Below are 20394 nucleotides of genomic sequence, written 5' to 3' on the forward strand. Positions count from 1 at the left end.
CAGGTCTCAGTAAATAATAATTCTTGATTAATAATGCATTTATTATAAAGCTTGAAGTTTAAAGTAGAATTTTGCTCAGCCTACATATCTTTTATGGTCAGGCTGCTATAATTATGTAATAGGAGGTTAAATTTCAATTTCAGATAACAGAGAATAATATTTTAGTATAAGCATGTCCCAAATATTGCATGGGATATACTTACACTGAAAAAAGTATTTGTTTATCTGAAATTTAAAATTAACTGGGCATGATATATTTTCTGTGGCAACCTGTTTTATAGAGAACAGAGTAAGTCAGCTAAATTTTATAATACTTAACCCTAACCTGGTGTTCTAAGTCTTTCCTTTTTGTAATTATAATTATTATTTGGAGTCAGTGTCGTGCTCCATCACCCAGGCTGGAGTGCAGTGGCACAATCACAGTGCCCTGTAGCCTTGAGCTTCTGTTCTCCAGTGATTCTGGCACCTCTGCCTTTGCCTCCGAAGTAGCTAGTATCACAGGTACGTGGGCCCAGCTAATTTTTTTTTTCTCATAGAGAGAGTGTCTCAGGCTGGTCTGGAACTCCTGGGCTCAAGCAATCCTCCCACCTCTGCCTTCACTTCTCAAATAGCGGAGACCACAGGCACACACCACCACCATACCCAGCTTATTTTTTATCATGTTGGTGCAAGAGTAATTGTGGGTTTTGCCATTGAAAGTAATGGCAAAACCCGCAATTACTTTTTGCACCACCCTAATAATTTTTTGTGGAGACAGTGTCTTGCGCTGTTGTCTAGGCTGGTTTCCAACTCCTGGGCTCCAGTGACCCTCCTGCCTTGGCCTCTAAAATTCTGGAATTACAGATGGGAGCCACTTCACCAAGCTACTTTGTATAATTGTTAACATAAACATAAATATTTTGAGAAATAGAAATGTCAAAATCATTCGAAGAAAATATATTGTAAAGTATACAATAGAAAAAATCAAACAAAATACAACAAATACAACAAAAAATTATCAAAATTTTCAGAGGAACAAAACAAAATCTAGTTTTACAATCTTCAGAATTCAATCCCGTTATATCAAACATATAAAGAAACATATTCAAAGAAAAAGGCAATCAATAGCGACTGACCTCAAGATGACCCAGATGTTGGAATTAGTGTAGATTTTTAAAGTAGTTATTGTAATTCTTAGTAAAATCAAAACCCCAAAAACCCTTAAAATAAATGGATAGGAAATCACAGCAGAGTAGAAGAAACTACAATAATAACAAAGGCTCAAGTGGAAATTCTAGAAGTCAGAAAGTTTTCAAAATTAAAAAATAATAATCAGCTGTGTTGAGGAGCAGCTTGGAGGTGGTAAAGGGTCAATGAACCTTAAAATACAATTGAAATGATTCAATCTGTAAAATGTGAGCAGTCATAGGTTGGGGTGAGGGAGCTTTTCCTTTGGTTAGTGCTTTTAGGTAATCTTGGTTTTGATAAGATTACTAGACTGATCCGTCAGGGGCTTGCTAAGCCAGGGTTTTTCTTGGTTTCAGTAGTGCTTTAAACAAAACTCATATCCTTGTGTACAAGATGGAAGAAGAGTGGACCAGATGACAATATTTAGATGCAGTCATTCTTAACTTCCGTTGCTCTCCCAGTGGTCTAGCTGGGGTTTGTATAAAGTGGAATGGGAGGAATAGGGAAGGAGCCCCCACCTACCCTCTCCCCTGGTCCACTTGTCCTCCTTCACTAGTGGATAAAGTCCACGGGAACAGGCAAGTTATTTTAAATCTGTATCTCCTGTTGTCAAGATCTGTAATTAGTTCTGCTCGCTGGACTGGGGACAGGAACCAAGGGAACATGAGGGTGAACGCGGTAACATGGAGTCCAGGAACACACTGTGCCTATATGCAGAATGTTTGTGACAGGAAAGCCAGTCAGCAGGCAGATGGTCTCAGATACCAAGCTAGTGTAGGGAAGCAATATTCAGTCTCTTGAAGGCGGTGTTCCTCATTGTGTGGTTTGTATCACTTGCTTCAGAATGACCTGGAGTACTTGTTAAAATGAAAATTTTGAGCCCAATCCTAGACCTCCTAAGCCTGCATCTCTACGGATGGATCTCAGTAGTCGATATTGGAAACGTGCAGGTCCCTAGGAGATGCTTATGCATATATATTTGAATTGTTGTGTTTAAGGGTTAGGGAGATGACAGAAGCAAGGAATAGACCAAGCCCTTGGGTGGGAAGGCTCCATAACCTTGGCACTGTTAGCATTCTGGGCGGAACAGGATTATGCCACATGCTTTGCAGCATCCCTAGCCTCTACCCTCTAACACCGTATTCCAGTTGTGAAAACCAAAAATGTCCCCTGGGAGGCAAAATAGTCACCAGTTGGGAACCGGAACCTCTGCTTTGTGGGATCAGAGTGGTTACTTTGTTCCCAATCCAAGGATCAGAACACACGATGAGAGAAAGTCCAGCTATTGGAACTGGAGTGCCAAGTTGAAGCTAGACCTACAACAAAAGCTCCAAAAGCTCCTTTATAGGGCTGATCCCATGCCTCAGCTACCTAGCTTGTACAGATGCCATGTAACTCTAGATTTCGTGACAGAAGGAATTTAAAGGCTAGAACTAGACAGGGTCTTTCAGGTTAGGCCAGCACACAATGTGGACTTTTGACATCATCCAGATGCTTGAACCAACCTCAGTCCTGAGGCAGAATTTCCCGTGGCATCTGATACACGGCCTAGATTTGGAGCTCTCACTGGGATTAGATGCCACGGGAATATTGTGTTTAGGAACTCTGAAAGAGACAGGCTTCAACAAAGCAGACCTAAGCAACACGTAGCATCTGAATTTCTTTATTACCTTCCATTCCAGCCCACGAGGACAAAAGCATCACATACATATCCACTGTGGCAAACCTGTCCTCAGTAGGGATTTTCCCCGGTACTACTCTCGCCTCTGTCCTGAGCCCACTTGCTTCTTTGTAATGTTTCCAATTTCTGTCCCACTCCCTAATAGATGATTTTTCCTCTCTGCCCAGCCCCCTAGTTCTGATATTTGGATTGTGATCTGGGTAGTACTTAGGAGGTAGAATCAAAGCCTTGTTGATTGGAATGGGAGTTTCTCACTTCCTATTAGAGGCACTGATTAAGCATCTATTGTATAAAGTAAAGTAAGATTATGATCCAGTAAGAAAGATTCCACAAGTAGCGTGGGAAGAATTGGTTTCTAGTACACTTCATGCTTCAGGACAGGAAATCCAGAAAAAAATTCTGTGGTATTTTAAGTGTGTACTGTAAGTTTCATTTCCATATGAAAAACTATAGTTAGCTAAAAAGTACATCCATGAATAATCCTGATTAAACTTGCTTAATCCTGGTTAAACTAGCTACTAGCTAAAAAACAATTTCACAACTCAAGAACTCTGTAAAAGCATTTCCTCTGAATATTTTATTCAGAAAAAAACACAAAAAGATAAGGCAGAAACAAAAGTCCCAGTCATTTGCAGTATCTGTCGGTTTCAATTTGGCTCTCCTGTTAAAAAAAGAAAAATAGTAAAATTAATCTATGTAAAACATGCCATATATATTCAACTGCTAATAAATATAAAAAGCTTTAAAAATATCTGCTCAATTTTGGTTACTGTGTTACCACAACACTTATATTAAAATATGTATACTTTTAAATTTGGTTTCTATAAAAAATGGATTCTAATCTTATAAAAGTTATTTCCTAATATTCAATAAATGTTGTCTAAGGGCTTTTTCAATCCAAATAGCAATTTTAATTATTCCAGAATTTAATGGTGCTCTAAATTTCCATTTAACAGGGTGAGAATGCTGTATTATTACAAGTGATAAAAGTTACAGGACATAGAGGTTATTCTGTTTTAGAGTCCACATCCTGATTATATTTTATAACCTCTTCTTGATTTCTTACAACTACACACATATTCATTTGCTCAGCTGGAAAAAAATTCTTAACATTATTTACTGACTTTATGTATGAACTCTACCAGCTAGTTTACAGGAAATATGTAATTAAATATTGCCTTTATCAAGTAATGTAAAAAAAGGGTAAGAGTAACTTTGGAACATACGACTTGAATGAGCGGCTGGTGATTATCAAAATCTGGCACTTAATTGATTTATACTTGTACACTCACAGCTAAACATCTCTGTTTTTCTGTGTTGTAATTCTAGGACATTACTTATCTACTTAGGAAGAGTAATAAATATTAATAATGTGCTAGGATGATTAGGAAAACTGAACCCTCAAGAAAAAAAAGCCTTTAGCTCAGTGCTCTGTCCTAGAGGCTACATTGTGTTGCCTCTTCTTTTCCATCAGTTTTCATTTTTTCAGACAGGGTCTTGCTCTGTCACCCAGGCTGGAATGCAGTGGTGATCAGAGCTTACTGCAGCCTTGAACTCCTGGGCTCAAACAATCCTCCTGTCTCAGCCTCCCAAGTAGCTGGGCCTACAGGCATGCACCACCATCCCCAGCTAATTAGGTAATTTATTTTGAAAGCACTTTGAGAAGCACTTCACTGTCAAATCTGTAGGTCTAAAAGGAAAAGCATACATACACATAATTGATTTCACATTGTTTTACATTTCCTTTGTCTTCTTCTGGAATGTCATCTTTTTTCTTGGTTTCTCTTTCAGCGCAGTATCTAATCTAGATATTGGAAAAGAGAATCCAATGGGTTATATGTTTATCTTCCACCTTCCCCACTTTACATATCACATAAGAACATTCGAGATGATTTCCTATGCAGAAGAAAAAATTAACTGAGCAACAATATTCAGAAAAAGACTGGTTCTGGCTATGTGTTTTTACTTCATATATATAATCTATATGAGTAAGTGCTATCACATGCTTCCTCCTCAGCCCTTGTGTCAGAAACACTACAGACAAAATTATTTCAGAAACATTTTATACATCAGATCCTGCTAGGCAATAAGGCAATCATTAATTTAATTTTGTCCTCCAAGTGAATACACTAGGATCAAATTATCCCTAGTAGACAAGTGTCATTTGATCAGATTGAAAGCTCAATAGCTATTTTACATTGCACAGGCTATTACCAAACTATTAAAACTTTTAACATTACACAACTTGCTTTTAATTAATTGGAACCCACCTCTTTTAGTAGCTTCTTATGTCCTCCTAAGTTGGATAGATGTTTACTATCACATGTCATAAGTTAATTAATCTGCATTCAACAATTAGGATCACCCACAGAACAGGCAATGGGCAATGGTAAGGATTCATGTCTCCTAAGGGATCTCTGTGGCCAGAGTCCAGTTTCAGAGCTGCTTAGAAAGTGATGACAAATAACATGTTTGTGCCTATGACATCTTGGTGACAGTTTTGATTTGAGGGGTCCCAGACCTCAAAACATTCCCTGCTAGGGCCTGTAACACAATGCTACCTTTAGTAGGAGAGATCTGTGTTCTGGTAGATAAGGCAAGGTCCTAAAGGTGAAGGGCTGACAGAGATTAATTAGGACAGCCTGCAATTAAATGGTATGAAAAGAGTCCAAAATAATCACTGTTCAGAGCTTCCAAGTAATTGACTAACCAAAGAGACCCAGAAAACTTTGTATTTCATCTGAAAATTGCTTTAAATAGTGAAAAATGCAATCTTTGTGTATCTTTGTGTCTTTGTATAAGTGAACAGCACTGCATATGTTTGCAATTGTTGCCTTCAATAACACGTTTGTGATGATATCCAGATGAAAAAAAATTAAAAATGATACAATAAAATATAAATCAATTAAATTAAATGCAAGTCACAAACCCATCTGCATTTCCTCAATGACCTGTTTCCTGAGAAGCAATGTGCTATGAAATACTGAGAGTGGCCTCTGGAGTCAGCTGAGCCTGGGTACACATCCTGTCTTACCACACCTTGAAATCACAGTGATTTCCATGAACTGACTGACAAAAACCACGAGGATGTAAGGAGGGTCAGAGGCTGTCTTCCTGTCTGTAAGGCTGAGCTCACATCCACCTGACAGGAGCATTATGGAAATTCAAGACTACAACACATGTGCCAGATGCATGCATTGAAAAAATATAGCATTTCACTTCTCTAACTGTAAGAAAATATCTACATTTTAGATTGAAATTGTTTGAGCTTTAGATTTGAAATTATCTGAAATCAAATCTATTCTAAAAAGAAAATCAAACATATGACCGGAAATCTAACATGAAGCACATACAGAGAATTGAGAGATGCTTTTAAATTACACTGGCAGTAGAGAAAATGTAACATAATTTTTTATGCTCTAATTATAAGAATGAAGGGCATTTTAGAAAAGACATTTGCCCCCTCTCTTAGAGCCTTCCACTCTGGCCCCCACAATGCCAGCAAATCTGGGACAGACTGGATGCAACTTGTGATTCCCAACAGAGACAAACAAAGCAAGGTTCACGATGCTCAGTACTGCGTTGGAATGCCAAGACACAGAAAAACCATGTGTCAAGAAGTGGGGAGTTATTCTTTAGACACATCCTGGTATACGTTTATCATTAAAGATCAGTGGCTTTTGTGAGTCTAAGAAATTAAGCCTTAAATGTTTTTATCAAATTCCAGTTAACTACCTGATTTATCTAGGTTATATTAACAGTATTATTTAGAATTTCACCTTGATATGAAGATGTCTGTTTAACTTTTACAATGATGTAAAACAAACAGTAGGATTAGGGAGGGCACAGGTCACTGGTGAAATGGATAACGCATCTGACTACAGATGAGGGAATTTAGCCTGGAATAAGGAAATTTTATTTCCAGCTTAGTGAGGCACACACATTTTAAAATAAAATAAAAATCATGTTTTATGTGATTCATGTTTCTCCTAATGCAAAGAAGACAGGTACTATTAATACAAATATTTTTAAAATGTAAGGGCTAAGGCCCCAGAATTTCTGCTATGTTTTTTTGTTTCATAGAGTGATTATCATTACAGAAGCTCAAGCATTACATAAATACAAACGCATATACCCCGACCTGGTAATTCTGCTTCTGGAAATTTATCTTCAGGTCCACCCGCACATCTACAAATTGATGCACATTCAATGTTACGTACTGCAGCACTGTTAATAAGAGCAAAAGACTGGAAACAGCCTAAATTTCCATCTATAAAAGACTACATAAATTAAGGTAACTCCCTAAAATGGAATATTATGTGGCTGTTAAAAAAGAGAGAGAGAGAAAGAGAAGAAAAGCAAGAAAGAGAGAAAATTTTGTACATTCAAAATAATAGTAGAAAACTCTCCAAGATACCATTTTAAGGAAAAAAATAATCAAAAGCTGAGAAGACTATAAAGGAGGCTGCCTTTAGTGTAAAAAAGTTGAAAATTATAAATGTATTCATATGTTTATAAAGAAATTTTAGGAGGCTATAAAAAAGCAAAACAAAGGGAAAGAGGAACAGGAGCTGGGACACAGGTGAGTAAGATGCATGGCAGGCATATGTCTTCATCTTCATATGCTTTTATTTAAAAATGTTGGATCACATGTACATGTTATCTATTTTAAAAATTAGATTTTAAAATACAAGCAAGAAAACAAGAAAATGAAAGCTTAAAAAGAGCACGTGGAACTACCAGAAAAAGATACTAATCCATGGAGATAATGGCAAGGTAGCTCCTAGATGCACTGATTTCTCTACCACATTGTATAAACAAGCCATCCACTATGGGATTTATAATTAAAAATGAGTCTATTTGAAACAGCACATTACAAAAAGCTATTAACTAAATCTTAAAAGTGACAGTAAATGATGATTTAACATTTTAAAGAGATACAGTCACATCGCATGTGTGAATGCAGTCATCCGTATAAAATGTCATCATTACCTTGATCATTTCTTCTTCTCCTGCTGTTTTACTTTTTGCTTCTATGTCTCCTGCTTCATTGCATCTAATAAAGCAGCTGTTTGAGGCCAATAAAGCCATTTTCCCCTAAGTGAAACAAAATAACAAAATAGCCATGAGGATACTTCTTCTAGAAGAAACATTAAGTGTTTAGACTGAATTAATTTTTCCTCCCTGATTTAAAAATCACAGAAAAGAACTTAAGAGAGGAACGTGGAAAATATAATACAAGAACATATAGAAAAGGAAACCAAAATCACCTTTCATTTTACTATTCAAAGATTACCACAATAGACATTTGTAGTGTATCTTCCTAGTAGGACTAAATTCTAAGTAGATGAGGTAGGATTGCTTCCTTTCTAAAAGATCTACTGAAGATAAAACTGTTTAGTTCTGTTTGAAAAATTAACTTTAAAGACAAGAACATAATTATGAATGCATACTTTATTCAAATATTAGCATTTTAAGTAAAATTTATTTTCTTCAGAATTAGAGAACATGAAAAGGTATATACAATGCCTTTGGTGTTTTGAATTTAAGAATCAATGTCTGAGGGACTTTTGTGTGTGAAAATAAATATTCATATACTTTTTTAGTTGTTTAATGTTTGATGTATTACACTGCTATTAAACAAAACTTTAAAAACTGATTTTCTTGTGTATCTAAATCTGGGTTATAAATTTGGTTAGCTTAACTCCTGTAACAAAATGTTTATTTATATCTTGTATTTCATTGATTCTTTTGGAAAACTTGGAATACCATAACATTTAGACAAAATATTTATAAATACAATGATTACAAAATATGTTAACCTTATATCACATCCAGTTAAAAACGTGCTGATAACATGGATTTAATATCTTAGTCAAGTCACAAGGGCTGGGTGGTCTCTCATCTGGATGGCTCCTGGTGAGCCCTGGAACATGGCGGTTCACATCGCATGGTGTGGTCCAGGCGATTTAAACCTGTGCCACAGATTATTCAGCTGAGTCCTTTTTGCAATAGAGTTTTAAGACCCTCTTTCATTTATATTTAAATTTTTGAAACCTAGTGTCCTTCCTAAAAATAAAATGAAATGAACTTTCCTAAAGTGTTGTATTATTAGTACTATCTAAGTCATCACCCTGGCCTTATGAAATATTGGCATTTTCTACTGGTGTAACTTTTATTAGAAGTATCTCATCATAACTAGTAGGATCACCTCAAAGCGGTTACAACACATTACAGGTAATGAAATCAATGTAGTGTTTCCTGAACGGTATTGGGTGGGTGGGGGGGAAAAGGAATACACACAGACACACAGAGGAAGGGGTAAAAGAGAATAAGAAATATCAAGGTGCATAACACATGGATAAGTAAGTATTGTTAAGTACAACTCTTGCTTCAGTTATACATATGTGTGTGCTGGGCTGCAATGTAAAAATGCATTTCTCAATGGATTAGGTCAAAATAGTTTTCAAGTCACTGACAAGATTTTATCCTAGGGGATGAGGAACTTAGTCTAAGTGATTACCTCTTTCTGGTAGGATGTTTGTTTAATCTGTCATCTTAGAAAACACTGCTGACTTCCTATTTTCAGTTCATTATTGTATACTACCAAAGCTGCTACTCAAAGGCTGAGCTTATCTTCTATATGCTTGTTCTGTGTGGTGCCCACTGTTCCTTACTGTTTCTGATATAGTTATCTACTTTTTAAAGACAGTTTAGCACTCACATATTTTTGTTCAATCTTTACTTCTCACACAAACAGAAAAGGGAATTTATGTATTCTGTATCAACAAAGATTTAACAAAACATCCATATACTACAACTGTCTACTTACTAAAATTAAGAATTAGTATATTATCTTTTTTCTTCTTATATTAAAACTATCTTTTCATAAACTATTAGCTTATGAACTGAAAGTCTTTTAGAGATAATTTACTTCAATGAAGTATAATTATTTATATTTGATACGCAAATTGTCACAACTTGGTCTTAGCTGGCTCCACAGTTCGCTTACAGTCTGTAATGTTTCTGAAAGCATCCATGATTTCTGCTACAAAGAAGATACTTAGGAACTATTCTGTTTTCCTACTCTGAGACCTAAAATTGACTGGTTCTTCAATGGTAGTGAGATCAATATCTAGGAACTAAGGGTATACAGAAATAATTGTGGGCAAAAGTACTAATGCTATTTTTGTTGCACTATATTTTGAGATCTCTTTAAGGCTCTATGTCCTTACTGATTTATTCCAGTTTAATATATTATACTATTGCATCCTACTTTTTCTTTTTAAATATATTACGATTGACTGTTACAGACTTTCTGTTAAACTGACAGGAAGATTTTATAAACAATAACAGCACTTACATTTTGAAAGACTGGTTCCCCCTGTTCTCTTGGTTCAATTGCATCTGAACGCTCAACAACAAATTCATCTGAATTTACACCAAGATATTTTCCATAGGCAGATTTCAGGGCAATTCTATACATTAATAAGATAGATAAAAGTTAAAAACTGAGAGAAAATTAATTATAGAACATCAAAACAGGACATGTGTATGTGTGTGGGTGTGTACATATCTAAAATTTCAGACTGGACATATTCCAAGTCTTCAAAAGATGCATGTGGCTGAGTGGTGACTCACTCCTGTAATCTCTGTGCTTTGGGAAGCCAATGGGAGAACTGCTTGAGGCAAGAAGTTCAAGATCAGCCTGGACAACAGAGTGAGACTCTATCTCTACAAAAAATTTAAAAAGTTAGCTGGGCATGGTGGTGTGCGCAGTTTTAAATTTAGTTTTGTATTTTGCTTTTTTAAAATAAACATTGTACCTTATATATCATGTAACAAATAACTTCAAAATTCATCATTCTTCAATTATACCTCTTTAGTTATAAAGTTCAATAATACATTACTAAAACTTACTTTTTAGCTTATCATAAATAGTTCTATTTACATCTATTCTGTATATAAAACTGATTTATCCTTAGAAAAAATTCCCAGAAATAATTGGATCGAAGGGTATAAACTATAAAATTCTTATGTCATCAAACTGTTTTCCAGAAAATGCTGCTTCCATTTACATTCTTACCTCAAATTAACAGAGTATGTTTTGTCTTATGGATTTTTTTTTAAACATTATGACTCTAAAAAAATACTTGAAAACCTGATATGGAAAAAAAACAGTATCCTATTAATTTGCATTTTAGTAGTTAACTAGAATAACAATTGTTTTTCTTTCCCTTTCCTTTTTAGTTTTTAGTTTATCTGGTAATGTCCCTTGTCCATTTTTCTATTCAGATCTGATTGTTCGCAATTTTTCTACTGGGGTCTTCAGTGCTATGAATTCTATACAAGATACATATGAAGAGTAAAAACTCACTGCCTATTAAGGTTGTTGCAAATATTTTCCTCATTTGTCAGTTAATTTTCTTTATAATCCTTTTTTGTTTATAATTGTAAAGCAGTTTAAAACTATTGAATTTTTTCTTCCTCTGCTTTTATTCTTTGTCTTTCACCCTACTTATCAGACTTTCAAAGAAACTAGAGAAATAATCATCTTAATGTGATTTTTTTAAATTATCATTTCTTTCACCTTACCAAGAATCTCCTCGGATGCCAGAATTGACTTTTACTCCTTCATACGTTAATGATTATATAACGGAAATCATTATTGTGTTGATATAACCAATTACTAAAATATGTAAATTCACTTTCAGTATCTTTTACCCAAAGAATCATTCTATACTTCTGCACAAAGTGAGAATAAAAGAGGTTATTTTATAAAATGACTGTAAAAATAGTGAGTAAAAATATTCTTTTGGTCGTTACGATGCTGTAACATTCTCTGCTGGTTTCAACAATATTCCTTTTTTTAGTCTTCCTGTTTGTCTTTAGACTTCCAAACAGTGAGTTTAAATATCATAGCAACAATGAAACAGGTTTTGTACTATTTGATTTATTTTTTAAACTATCTTATTTGGTGGGAGAAATTATTAATCTTCATTTTTTAACTTACATATCTTTTTTCCAGCCTAGCATTATATATTGATAGGAATTCCACTAAAAGTAGATCACAAAATTTACTTTTCAAAAAAGCTATTTTGTTTTTTATATCAAAATTACCATGGGCTTAAGACAGATACTAAAATTTTTAATGAATACAATTAAATTTTTAAAATAACTAGTTACTAATTATATTACAACATAAGCTCACCTGGGAATCAGATAATTTGACAGCCATAAACTGCTCTGGAGGACTAAGGTCCTCATCAGTTATTGGAGAAAAAACATTTGAAAATAAATTTGACATTTGCTATAAATATAAAGACATTATTTTGCTTTAAAAAATGTGGTTATTTCCTTCTGCAATTAAATGTAAGAATATTCAGATATACTGATGTCACTGTAATACTGTATCTTTAGAATCAAGATCTATTTTACCTTCTTTTAACTACACTGTTAATTTTATACACTGAGTAAGACAGGGTGATTAATGCTTATTTAATAACTTTCGAGATAGCTTCTCTTTATGTTTTAAAATACAGTCATAAATAAGCACTTATTTAAAAAGCTAAATGCTTTCATTTATTCAATGGATGGCCTTGCTGACCAAATGATACTGCTTTTTATCTTCTAATTACTTTGTATCTCATTAGTACTTCCTCTAATGGACTAAAGAAAATGAGGAATATTTAAATTGTTAAATGCACCCAGGTTAGTTTTGGTAACAGGTCTGAATAAAAAAGAAATTCAAACATGTTTGACTCAAATATGTTTTCTTTTTTCTTTCCACTTACTATTTTAATTATTCATGTTGTTTTGATTTCCAAAGATACTCTTCTGGAACTACACGGAATGTTTTCAAATGCTTATATTAGAAAGAGGGACTTGCCAATGGCTGGTAAATATTAAGGAATTAAAAAAAAAAAATGGAAGAGTCAAATGCAATGGTTCCATTCCTTTGGAAAATGTTTGAGACTAGTTAGAGTTTGGCCTAAGTGAATGAATGCCCTAAAATCTACACTTGTGGCAGGATCTTCCCTTCCAGACACAAAGCTTCTTTGCATGGAGCTCCCAGGGTAAAAAGACCATTGTCGAGTGCTAGTATATAGGTTCCCTCATCCATTTCAATGGCTATGGTTCCTGAAATTTTGCCAAAGTTTTTTACTGTCCACCAGATTCCTAAAAAATAAAATTGCATTTCAAATTTATATTTTAGTTTTGACACAGAGTTCTTTGTTATTATAACTTAGTTTTAAAAACTTTTTATTTTCAATCGTAAGAGATCATACAAAGATCTCACATATCCTTTACTCGCTTTGTCTCAATGATGACATCTTGTATAAGTATCATACACTGTTAGAATCAGGAAACTGACATTGATATAATCCATGAAGCTTATTCAGATTTCACCAGTTTTACACGTGTATGTTTGCATGTATGTGCACAGATTCATGCAACTACCAGCACAGTCAGAATTAGGTTTTTAAAATACAAAATAGCAACATACAGCCAACCATGGGGTTGCATGCCTGTAATCCCAGCTACTCGGGGAGCTGGGAAAGAGAATCACTTCAGCCCAGGAGTTCAAGGTTAGAGTGAGCTATGATCACGCCACTGCACTCTAGCCTGAGTGACAGAGCAAGGTCCCGTCTCAAAAAAAGACCAAAACAAAAGACAAAATGTAAAAGATACAAATTGATATATGGAGAACGGTCTCTCTCATGATAGACCCCGGCCATCTGTTCATGTCTGCTTTCCAGAGGCAATGCCTATCATAATGTTTCTTAAAAATGCCTCTACAGGAAGACTTTCTAGCATAGTAATCTTTTTTTTTTTTTTTTTTGAGACGGAGTCTCAGTCTTTCACCCAGGCTGGAGTGCAGTGACGTGATCTTGGCTTATTGCTACCTCTGCCTCCCGGGTTCAAACAATTCTCTGCCTCAGCTTCCCGAGTAGCTGGGGTTACAAGAGCCTGCCACAATGCCCGAATAATTTTTTTTGTATTTTCAGTAGAGACGGGGTTTCACCACATTGGCCAGGATGGTCTTGAACTCCTGACCTCGTGATCCACCCGCCTCTGCCTCCCAAAGTGCTGGGATTACAGGTGTGAGCCACGGCGCCCGGCCAGTAATCTTAACTATGGTTTTAGATTGAAAGCAAAACGAGCAGAATCTGTGTCTATGTATACTAATTTCCAATTTGCCAATAGAAATGTTAGACTCTAGCAAAAATTATTTTAACGGTTGTTATAAAAGTTTATACCTTAATGTTAAAAATTATCCTCAAACCTCCTCCTAAATTGTACTTTAACTAGAGTAGAAATGAGCCAATCATCAACTGGATATGACATATTAAGGAATTCTTGTTAATTTTACAAGGTCTGATAATGACATAGTATAATGTATAAAAATAAAGAACAAAACAGGTGATGAGAGAAATACATATCACGTTAAGAAATGTACATTTATGTACTTATGGGTAAAATGACATAATATCTGTGATTTTACTTAAAATTTTCCAGGAAAAAAATGTGAGTGTGGGTGATTAAGTAAATGAAATGAGATTGGCAAAATATTGATAATTAATGCTGGGGCCTGGGCACATGGGGACTCATTATATTCTTCTATGTATGGGTTAGTTTGGATATTTCCATAATAAAAAGGTTTTAAAGATTCAGTTAATTCCACTGCACAAAATTCTCTATTCAACTAAACATTTCATGCTTTTCATAATCAATTTTAAAATACATAAAATTTTAGCTAAAGTGAAGTTGGACCCTTATCTAACACCAAATACAAAAGGTAACTTAAAATAGGCCAAAGACCTAAATGTAAGAGCTAAAGTTAGAAAACTTTTAGAAGAAAATGGGAAAAGCTTCACGACAATGAATTTGGCAATGATTTCTTATATAGAACATCAAAGGCACAGGCAACAAAAGAAAACATAGACAAACTGGACTTCATCAGAATTAAAAACTTTTGTGCATCAAGAACCACTGTCAACAGAGTAAAAAGCAACCCAGAGAATGAAGAAAATATTTGTAAACTACATACATTATAATGAATTAATGTCCAGACTATATGGAGAACTCCAAAAAGACAAACAACACAATTCAAAACTGGGCAAAGGATATACACGGACATTGCTCCAAAGATGATATACAAATGGACAATAAGCACTCGAAAAGATGCTCAACATCACTAGTCACTAGGGAAATATAAATCAAAACCATAATGCAATACCACTTCACACCCATTAGAATGCTATTATCAAAACAAACAAAAAACAAAAAACAGAAACCAAGAAAACCAGAAAAACAAATGACGGGCAGGATGTGGAGAAACTGAAACCCTCTGCAATGCTGGTGGGAAGGTAAAATGGTGCATGCATTTAAATGCCACTGAAGTGTATACGTAAAAATAGAAAAACTGGCAAATTCTATATTCTGTGTATTTTACCTCCACACACACACAAAACCAATGGAGAAAAAGAACATTAATCAAAATTAAAATTTCAGCTAAAGACGATTAGAAAGCAATAAAACTAATGACAATTTAGATGATTGAGTTATAGCTGCAACTGTTCTCAGTAAAAGAAATAATGCTTTATTCAGAATCATTATGAACAGTGTTATGATTAGCAAGTCTTTCTTATAAATGTAATAGTTAATAATTTTAAATTAGTTTTAGTTTGTATGTTCTATGACACATTCACCAAGTACACTTAATATTAAATAAAATCATTTAAATATAATATCTCATTAATGTTTTGCAAATGAAGAAGAAATTTCTGGCAGACAAGCTCCTCAAAATTTTCACACTCTGTCCAAGTAGGGAAATGATACAATAACATTACTTATAATATTGTCAACTGTAAAAGAAATTACTTTGAGCAGATGCCAGCATTTTTTCTCAATGAGATTTCAAAGAATAAGAAAGCTAAACACAGTATCATCAAGAATTAAATGTGAGCATTCTGCCTACTTTCTGCAAGTGGCCTACATTCAACCTTTGGAGGTATGCTTATATGTTTAACGACTAAAGTAACATAACATAATACTTAACAGTGCCACTCGGGGGTTTTAGCTGTGAAAAAGCAGTGGATCCTAAGAACAGTGGGCACTGAAGTTGCCTGTCTCTATGTCAGGTTACTGCTCAAGCTGTGTATATGCTGCAGACGCCCAAGCTGAATTTAAGAGAATCTGCTCTAAAACATTACTTGCTATTTAGACACATGCTTAAAGTTATTTCCTTTTAAACCTTACGCAGATGGTGAAATATTCCCGCTGTGTTGTCTCACAACGCATAATAAAGCTTTACACATATTTTCACATAGTTTAGAATGTTTACATATGTCTGGCATGCCTGTAATCTAGCACTTTGAGAGGTGGAAGCAAGAGAATCACTTAAGCCCAGGAGTTCAAAATCAGCCAAGGTAACAAAAGGAGACCCCCATCTTTACAAAAAAAATTAAGAAATTTGCTGGGTATGGTGGTACAAGACTGTGGTCCCAGATACTCGGGAGTCCGAGGTGAGAGGATTGCTTGATCCTACGAGGTCGAGTGTGCACTGAGCCATGATCATGTCACTGCACTCCAGCCTGAGCAACAAAGCAAGAGCCTGTCTCAAAAAAAAAAAAAAAAGGCCTGATGCACCACTGTCATGGCTGATAAGATACTACCAGGGCACCCTCATTCTAGCATCAAGGCTGTGTGACAGCTCACCTCGCCTTCTGACTAACCCAGTGCTTCTGTGCTAAGGGCCCCTTTAAATCTCTGCCTTCATTATTTGCTTGGCACAAAGGAAAGATATATCTTAGATTTGGAAATGGAATTTTCTTCCCCAATCTTACTGTAGTCTAAGTACCCTTCACAGACCTTCTATTAACCCATAGCTTACTTAGCTTTAGTTCCTGGGTAAATCAAATCTGTGTTTTGCAAACTACAATGTTGTAAGTTCAATTGCTTCTGAATCTAGCAGAGCTCAGTGAAACTCCTTGCTTACAGACATGCTCATTTTTATGAATGTCACACATGGTATTCTCCAGGTGAAAGACAGAATTTCTTTCATCCTATTTACCAATCCCTTCAGATCCTTGTGAGCAACCAACAGAACAGCTTTAAAAAATTAAAAGGTTTTTTTCTTTCCCTTCACAAATAGACACATGCTTACTTATACGGCAAGTTTAGAAAATCCACAATGCAAAAGAAGGTGGAAGGACAAAGAGAAAAAGTCGCAGAAGGACTTCCTCTTCCAGCCGAGATGGACTTGCCCTCCCACGATGACCAATGAGAAAACTGAAACTGAATAGAATATTTGAGAAAACTGTTTTCGGGGATTGGAACACAGGCAGAACAGGACTGTGATATTTGAGAACAGGAAAACACAGGAAGCAAATCTCACACACACTTCTGTTTTCTGCCGAATGGCAGTTTCTTGACCACACAGAGAGAGGTAGAGACCTCCAAAAATGAGGCAATGTCACTGTCACTAAGCTGAGAGTTTTGCAGTGCTAACATGTTTGGAGTTTATGGAATAAGGTACAGGAGAAGAGGGAACTACATACAGGTGAGGCCTCAAAAGTGTATGCAAAAGTTCTCTGCAGGTCTGGGGCCAAGGGCTGGGGGGAGTGCATACAGCAAACAGGCTCCACAAGGCCTATGCAGAGTGGCTGGCGCTTTTGAGGGCTGACTGGAGATGCCAGAGATCACACAAATTTGGGACATAGCAGAGTGGTGAGAACTCACCAAGTATACCTAGAACATGTGACAGAGGCCCATGAGGATGAGCCTTTCCTAGAGTAAGAGTCGCTGTCTAAGTCTACAGGCAAAAACCTAATAAATAAGCACAAACTAACAAAGGCCCAGGCTTGACAGGAGGAAAAGGGTGGTCAAATAATTTAACTAGGCATCAAGACATTTAACAGAAATAAAGGTTAAAATGTTATGAAAATGAAAGACTGAATTTATAAGGAAGACTTAACAATCCTAAATGTGTACACATGACAGCTTCAAAATACTTTAAGCAAAAACTGCTCAAGTAGACAGATCTAGAATTACAGCTTGAGATTTTAACATCACTCTCACTACATTGTAGGATGAGTAAAAAATCAGTAAGGACACAGAAGATGTGCATAGTCACAAGCTCCACCAGTTGATCTAACTGACATCTAAAGAACACTGAACCGCCGGGTGCCACGGTTCACATCCATAATGCCAGCACTTTGGGAGGTCGAGGCAGGCAGATCGCCTGAGGTCAGGAGTTTGAGACCAGCTTGGCCAACGTGGTGAAACCCCGCCTCTATTAAAAATATTTAAAAAATTAGCCAGGCGTGGTGGTAGGTGCCTGTAATTCCAGCTCCTCCAGAGGCTGAGGCAGGAGAATCACTTGAACCTGGGTGGCGGAGGCTGCAGTGAGCCGAGATAGTGCCACTGCACTCCAGCCTGCTGGGCAACAGAGCGCGACTTCATCTCCAAAAAACAAAAAAAAACAAAAACAAAAAAAACCCTGAACCAATATCTGCAGAATACACATTCTTTTCAAGTGTACATGGAAATTCACTAAGAAAGTATGTTCTCCAACTATACTATGAATGAAATAGAAATCAGCAACAATAACATACCTATAATACCTGTATGTAGTAGAAATTAAAATCAATACACTTTTAAATAACTCAAGTGTCCATGAAAAGAAAAATCACAAGGAAAACTAGATGATATTTTGAATGGAATGAAAATGAAAGCAAAATGTGTTGACTATAACTAAAACTAAAGTGGAATGAAGAGATCTAACTTCCTTCTTAAGAAGCAATAAAACAAGAGCAAAGAAAACTGAAAATAAGTTAAAGGGAGGAAAAATAAAGACTGAAAATAAATGAAATAGAAAATGAAAAAAAGAGAAAATAAGTAATACTGAAACAGGCTTGTCCAACCTGAGGGCTGCATGTGGCCCAGGCCAGATTTGAATGCAGCCCAACATAAATTCATAAACTTTCTTGAAACATTATGAGTTTTTTTGCTTTTTCTTTTTTTTTTTGGCTTATCAGCTTATCGTTAGTGTATTCTATGTGTGGCCTAAGACAGCTCTTCTTCCATTGTGGTCCAGGGAAGCTAAAAGATTGAATACCCCTGTACTAAAAGATCATTAATGATCTAAAATAAGTGATCTTATAAAGAATTGATAAACCTCCAGCTAGACTCACTGATCCAGGAAAAAGCAGAAAAAACACAAATTACCAATATGAAGAGACTGCAATACAGATTAGATTCTACAGGCATTAAAAGGATATTAAAGGAATATTCTGAACAATTTTATCCCAATAAATCCAACAACTTGGATGAAAGGAAATTTTCCTAAAAGACACAAATTACCAAAATTGACAACAGAAAAATCTGAAAATATCTCTTAAAAAATCTTAATTCTCCCACAAAAAACTAAAACCAAACCAAACAAAACCCTCTAGGTTCAGATGACTTCACTGGTAAATCCTATCAAACATGTAAAGAAGAAATCATACCCATCTTATACAGCTATTTCCAAAAACAGGGAAGGACAGCACTTTCCATCTAATTTTATGACACCCAATATCACCTTGACACCAAAATCAAATAAAGACATTACAAGAAAAGGATACAAAAGTCCAATATCTCCCATCAACACCAATATAGAAATCTTAAAAAACAAAAAACAAACAAAAAAAACCTAGAAATCAAATCTAGCGATATCCCAAAGGACAATGCACCAAAATCAAGTGGGGTTTATCTCAGGGATGTAAAGTTGGTTTAAAAGTTGAAAATGAAACCAATGTAATTTATAGGCAGAATGAAGAAAATTGTATAATCGTCTCAACAGATACAGAATGAGGCATTTGACAGCATTAAACATCGTTATGATAAAAACTCCCAAGAAACAAAGTTTAAAAGGAATGTCCTCATCTTGATAAAGGTTTTCTCTGCAGACCCTACAGACATCATACCATATGGTGGATTACTGAAAGCTTTCTGCCTAAGCTTGGAAACAATGCAATTATGCCCATTCTCGTGACTTCTGTTCAACATTATGGAAGTCCTGAACAGTATAATAAACCAATAAAAAGCAAGACAAGACATAAGGATTAGAAAGAAAGAAGTAAAACAATAGTCACAGGAAACATAATTGCAAATTTCTTAGTTTTCTATATAAACAAACCTCTAGAAGTAATAAGTGAAACAGAATTATCAGACTACAAAGTCAATATACAAAAATCAATTGTAGATCTACGTACTAACAGGAAAAAACTGGAAAATCAAATTCAAAAGTTCTATTGACAGTAGTGTAAAATTATAAAATACTTAAGAATAAATTTTTAAACAGGCATGCAAGACTGCTACGTTGAAAATTATGAAATATTGAGGCCCAGTATTAAGATGTTGATTCTCCCCCAAATGATCTGGAATCAATACAACTCTCTGAGAAAATCCAACAGACTTCCATGTAGAAATTAATAAACTAATAGTTAGTAAGTACAAAGTTGGAGGTCTCACACTACCTGATCTCAAGGCTTCATGAA

General features: G+C 35.3%; 1 protein-coding gene across 1 annotated transcript in view; it reads right to left on the reverse strand.

Moving 5' to 3' along the window:
• Positions 1-3355: 3355 nt before the first annotated feature.
• The window catches only part of LOC129053902 (protein FRG1B-like), a 255490-nt gene continuing 238451 nt past the window's right edge, over positions 3356-20394 (reverse strand). The window contains exons 3-5 of the mRNA XM_063716807.1: positions 7841-7945; positions 4561-4652; positions 3356-3509 (exon numbers count right to left, since the gene is read on the reverse strand). Of these exons, the coding sequence (XP_063572877.1) occupies positions 3371-3509; positions 4561-4652; positions 7841-7939 (330 nt within the window). The 5' untranslated portion in view covers positions 7940-7945 and the 3' untranslated portion in view covers positions 3356-3370. The remainder of the gene's footprint in view (positions 3510-4560; positions 4653-7840; positions 7946-20394) is intronic.

This window comes from Pongo abelii, chromosome 17 (genome assembly GCF_028885655.2).
Source record: "Pongo abelii isolate AG06213 chromosome 17, NHGRI_mPonAbe1-v2.0_pri, whole genome shotgun sequence".
Taxonomy (NCBI): Eukaryota; Metazoa; Chordata; class Mammalia; order Primates; family Hominidae; genus Pongo; species Pongo abelii.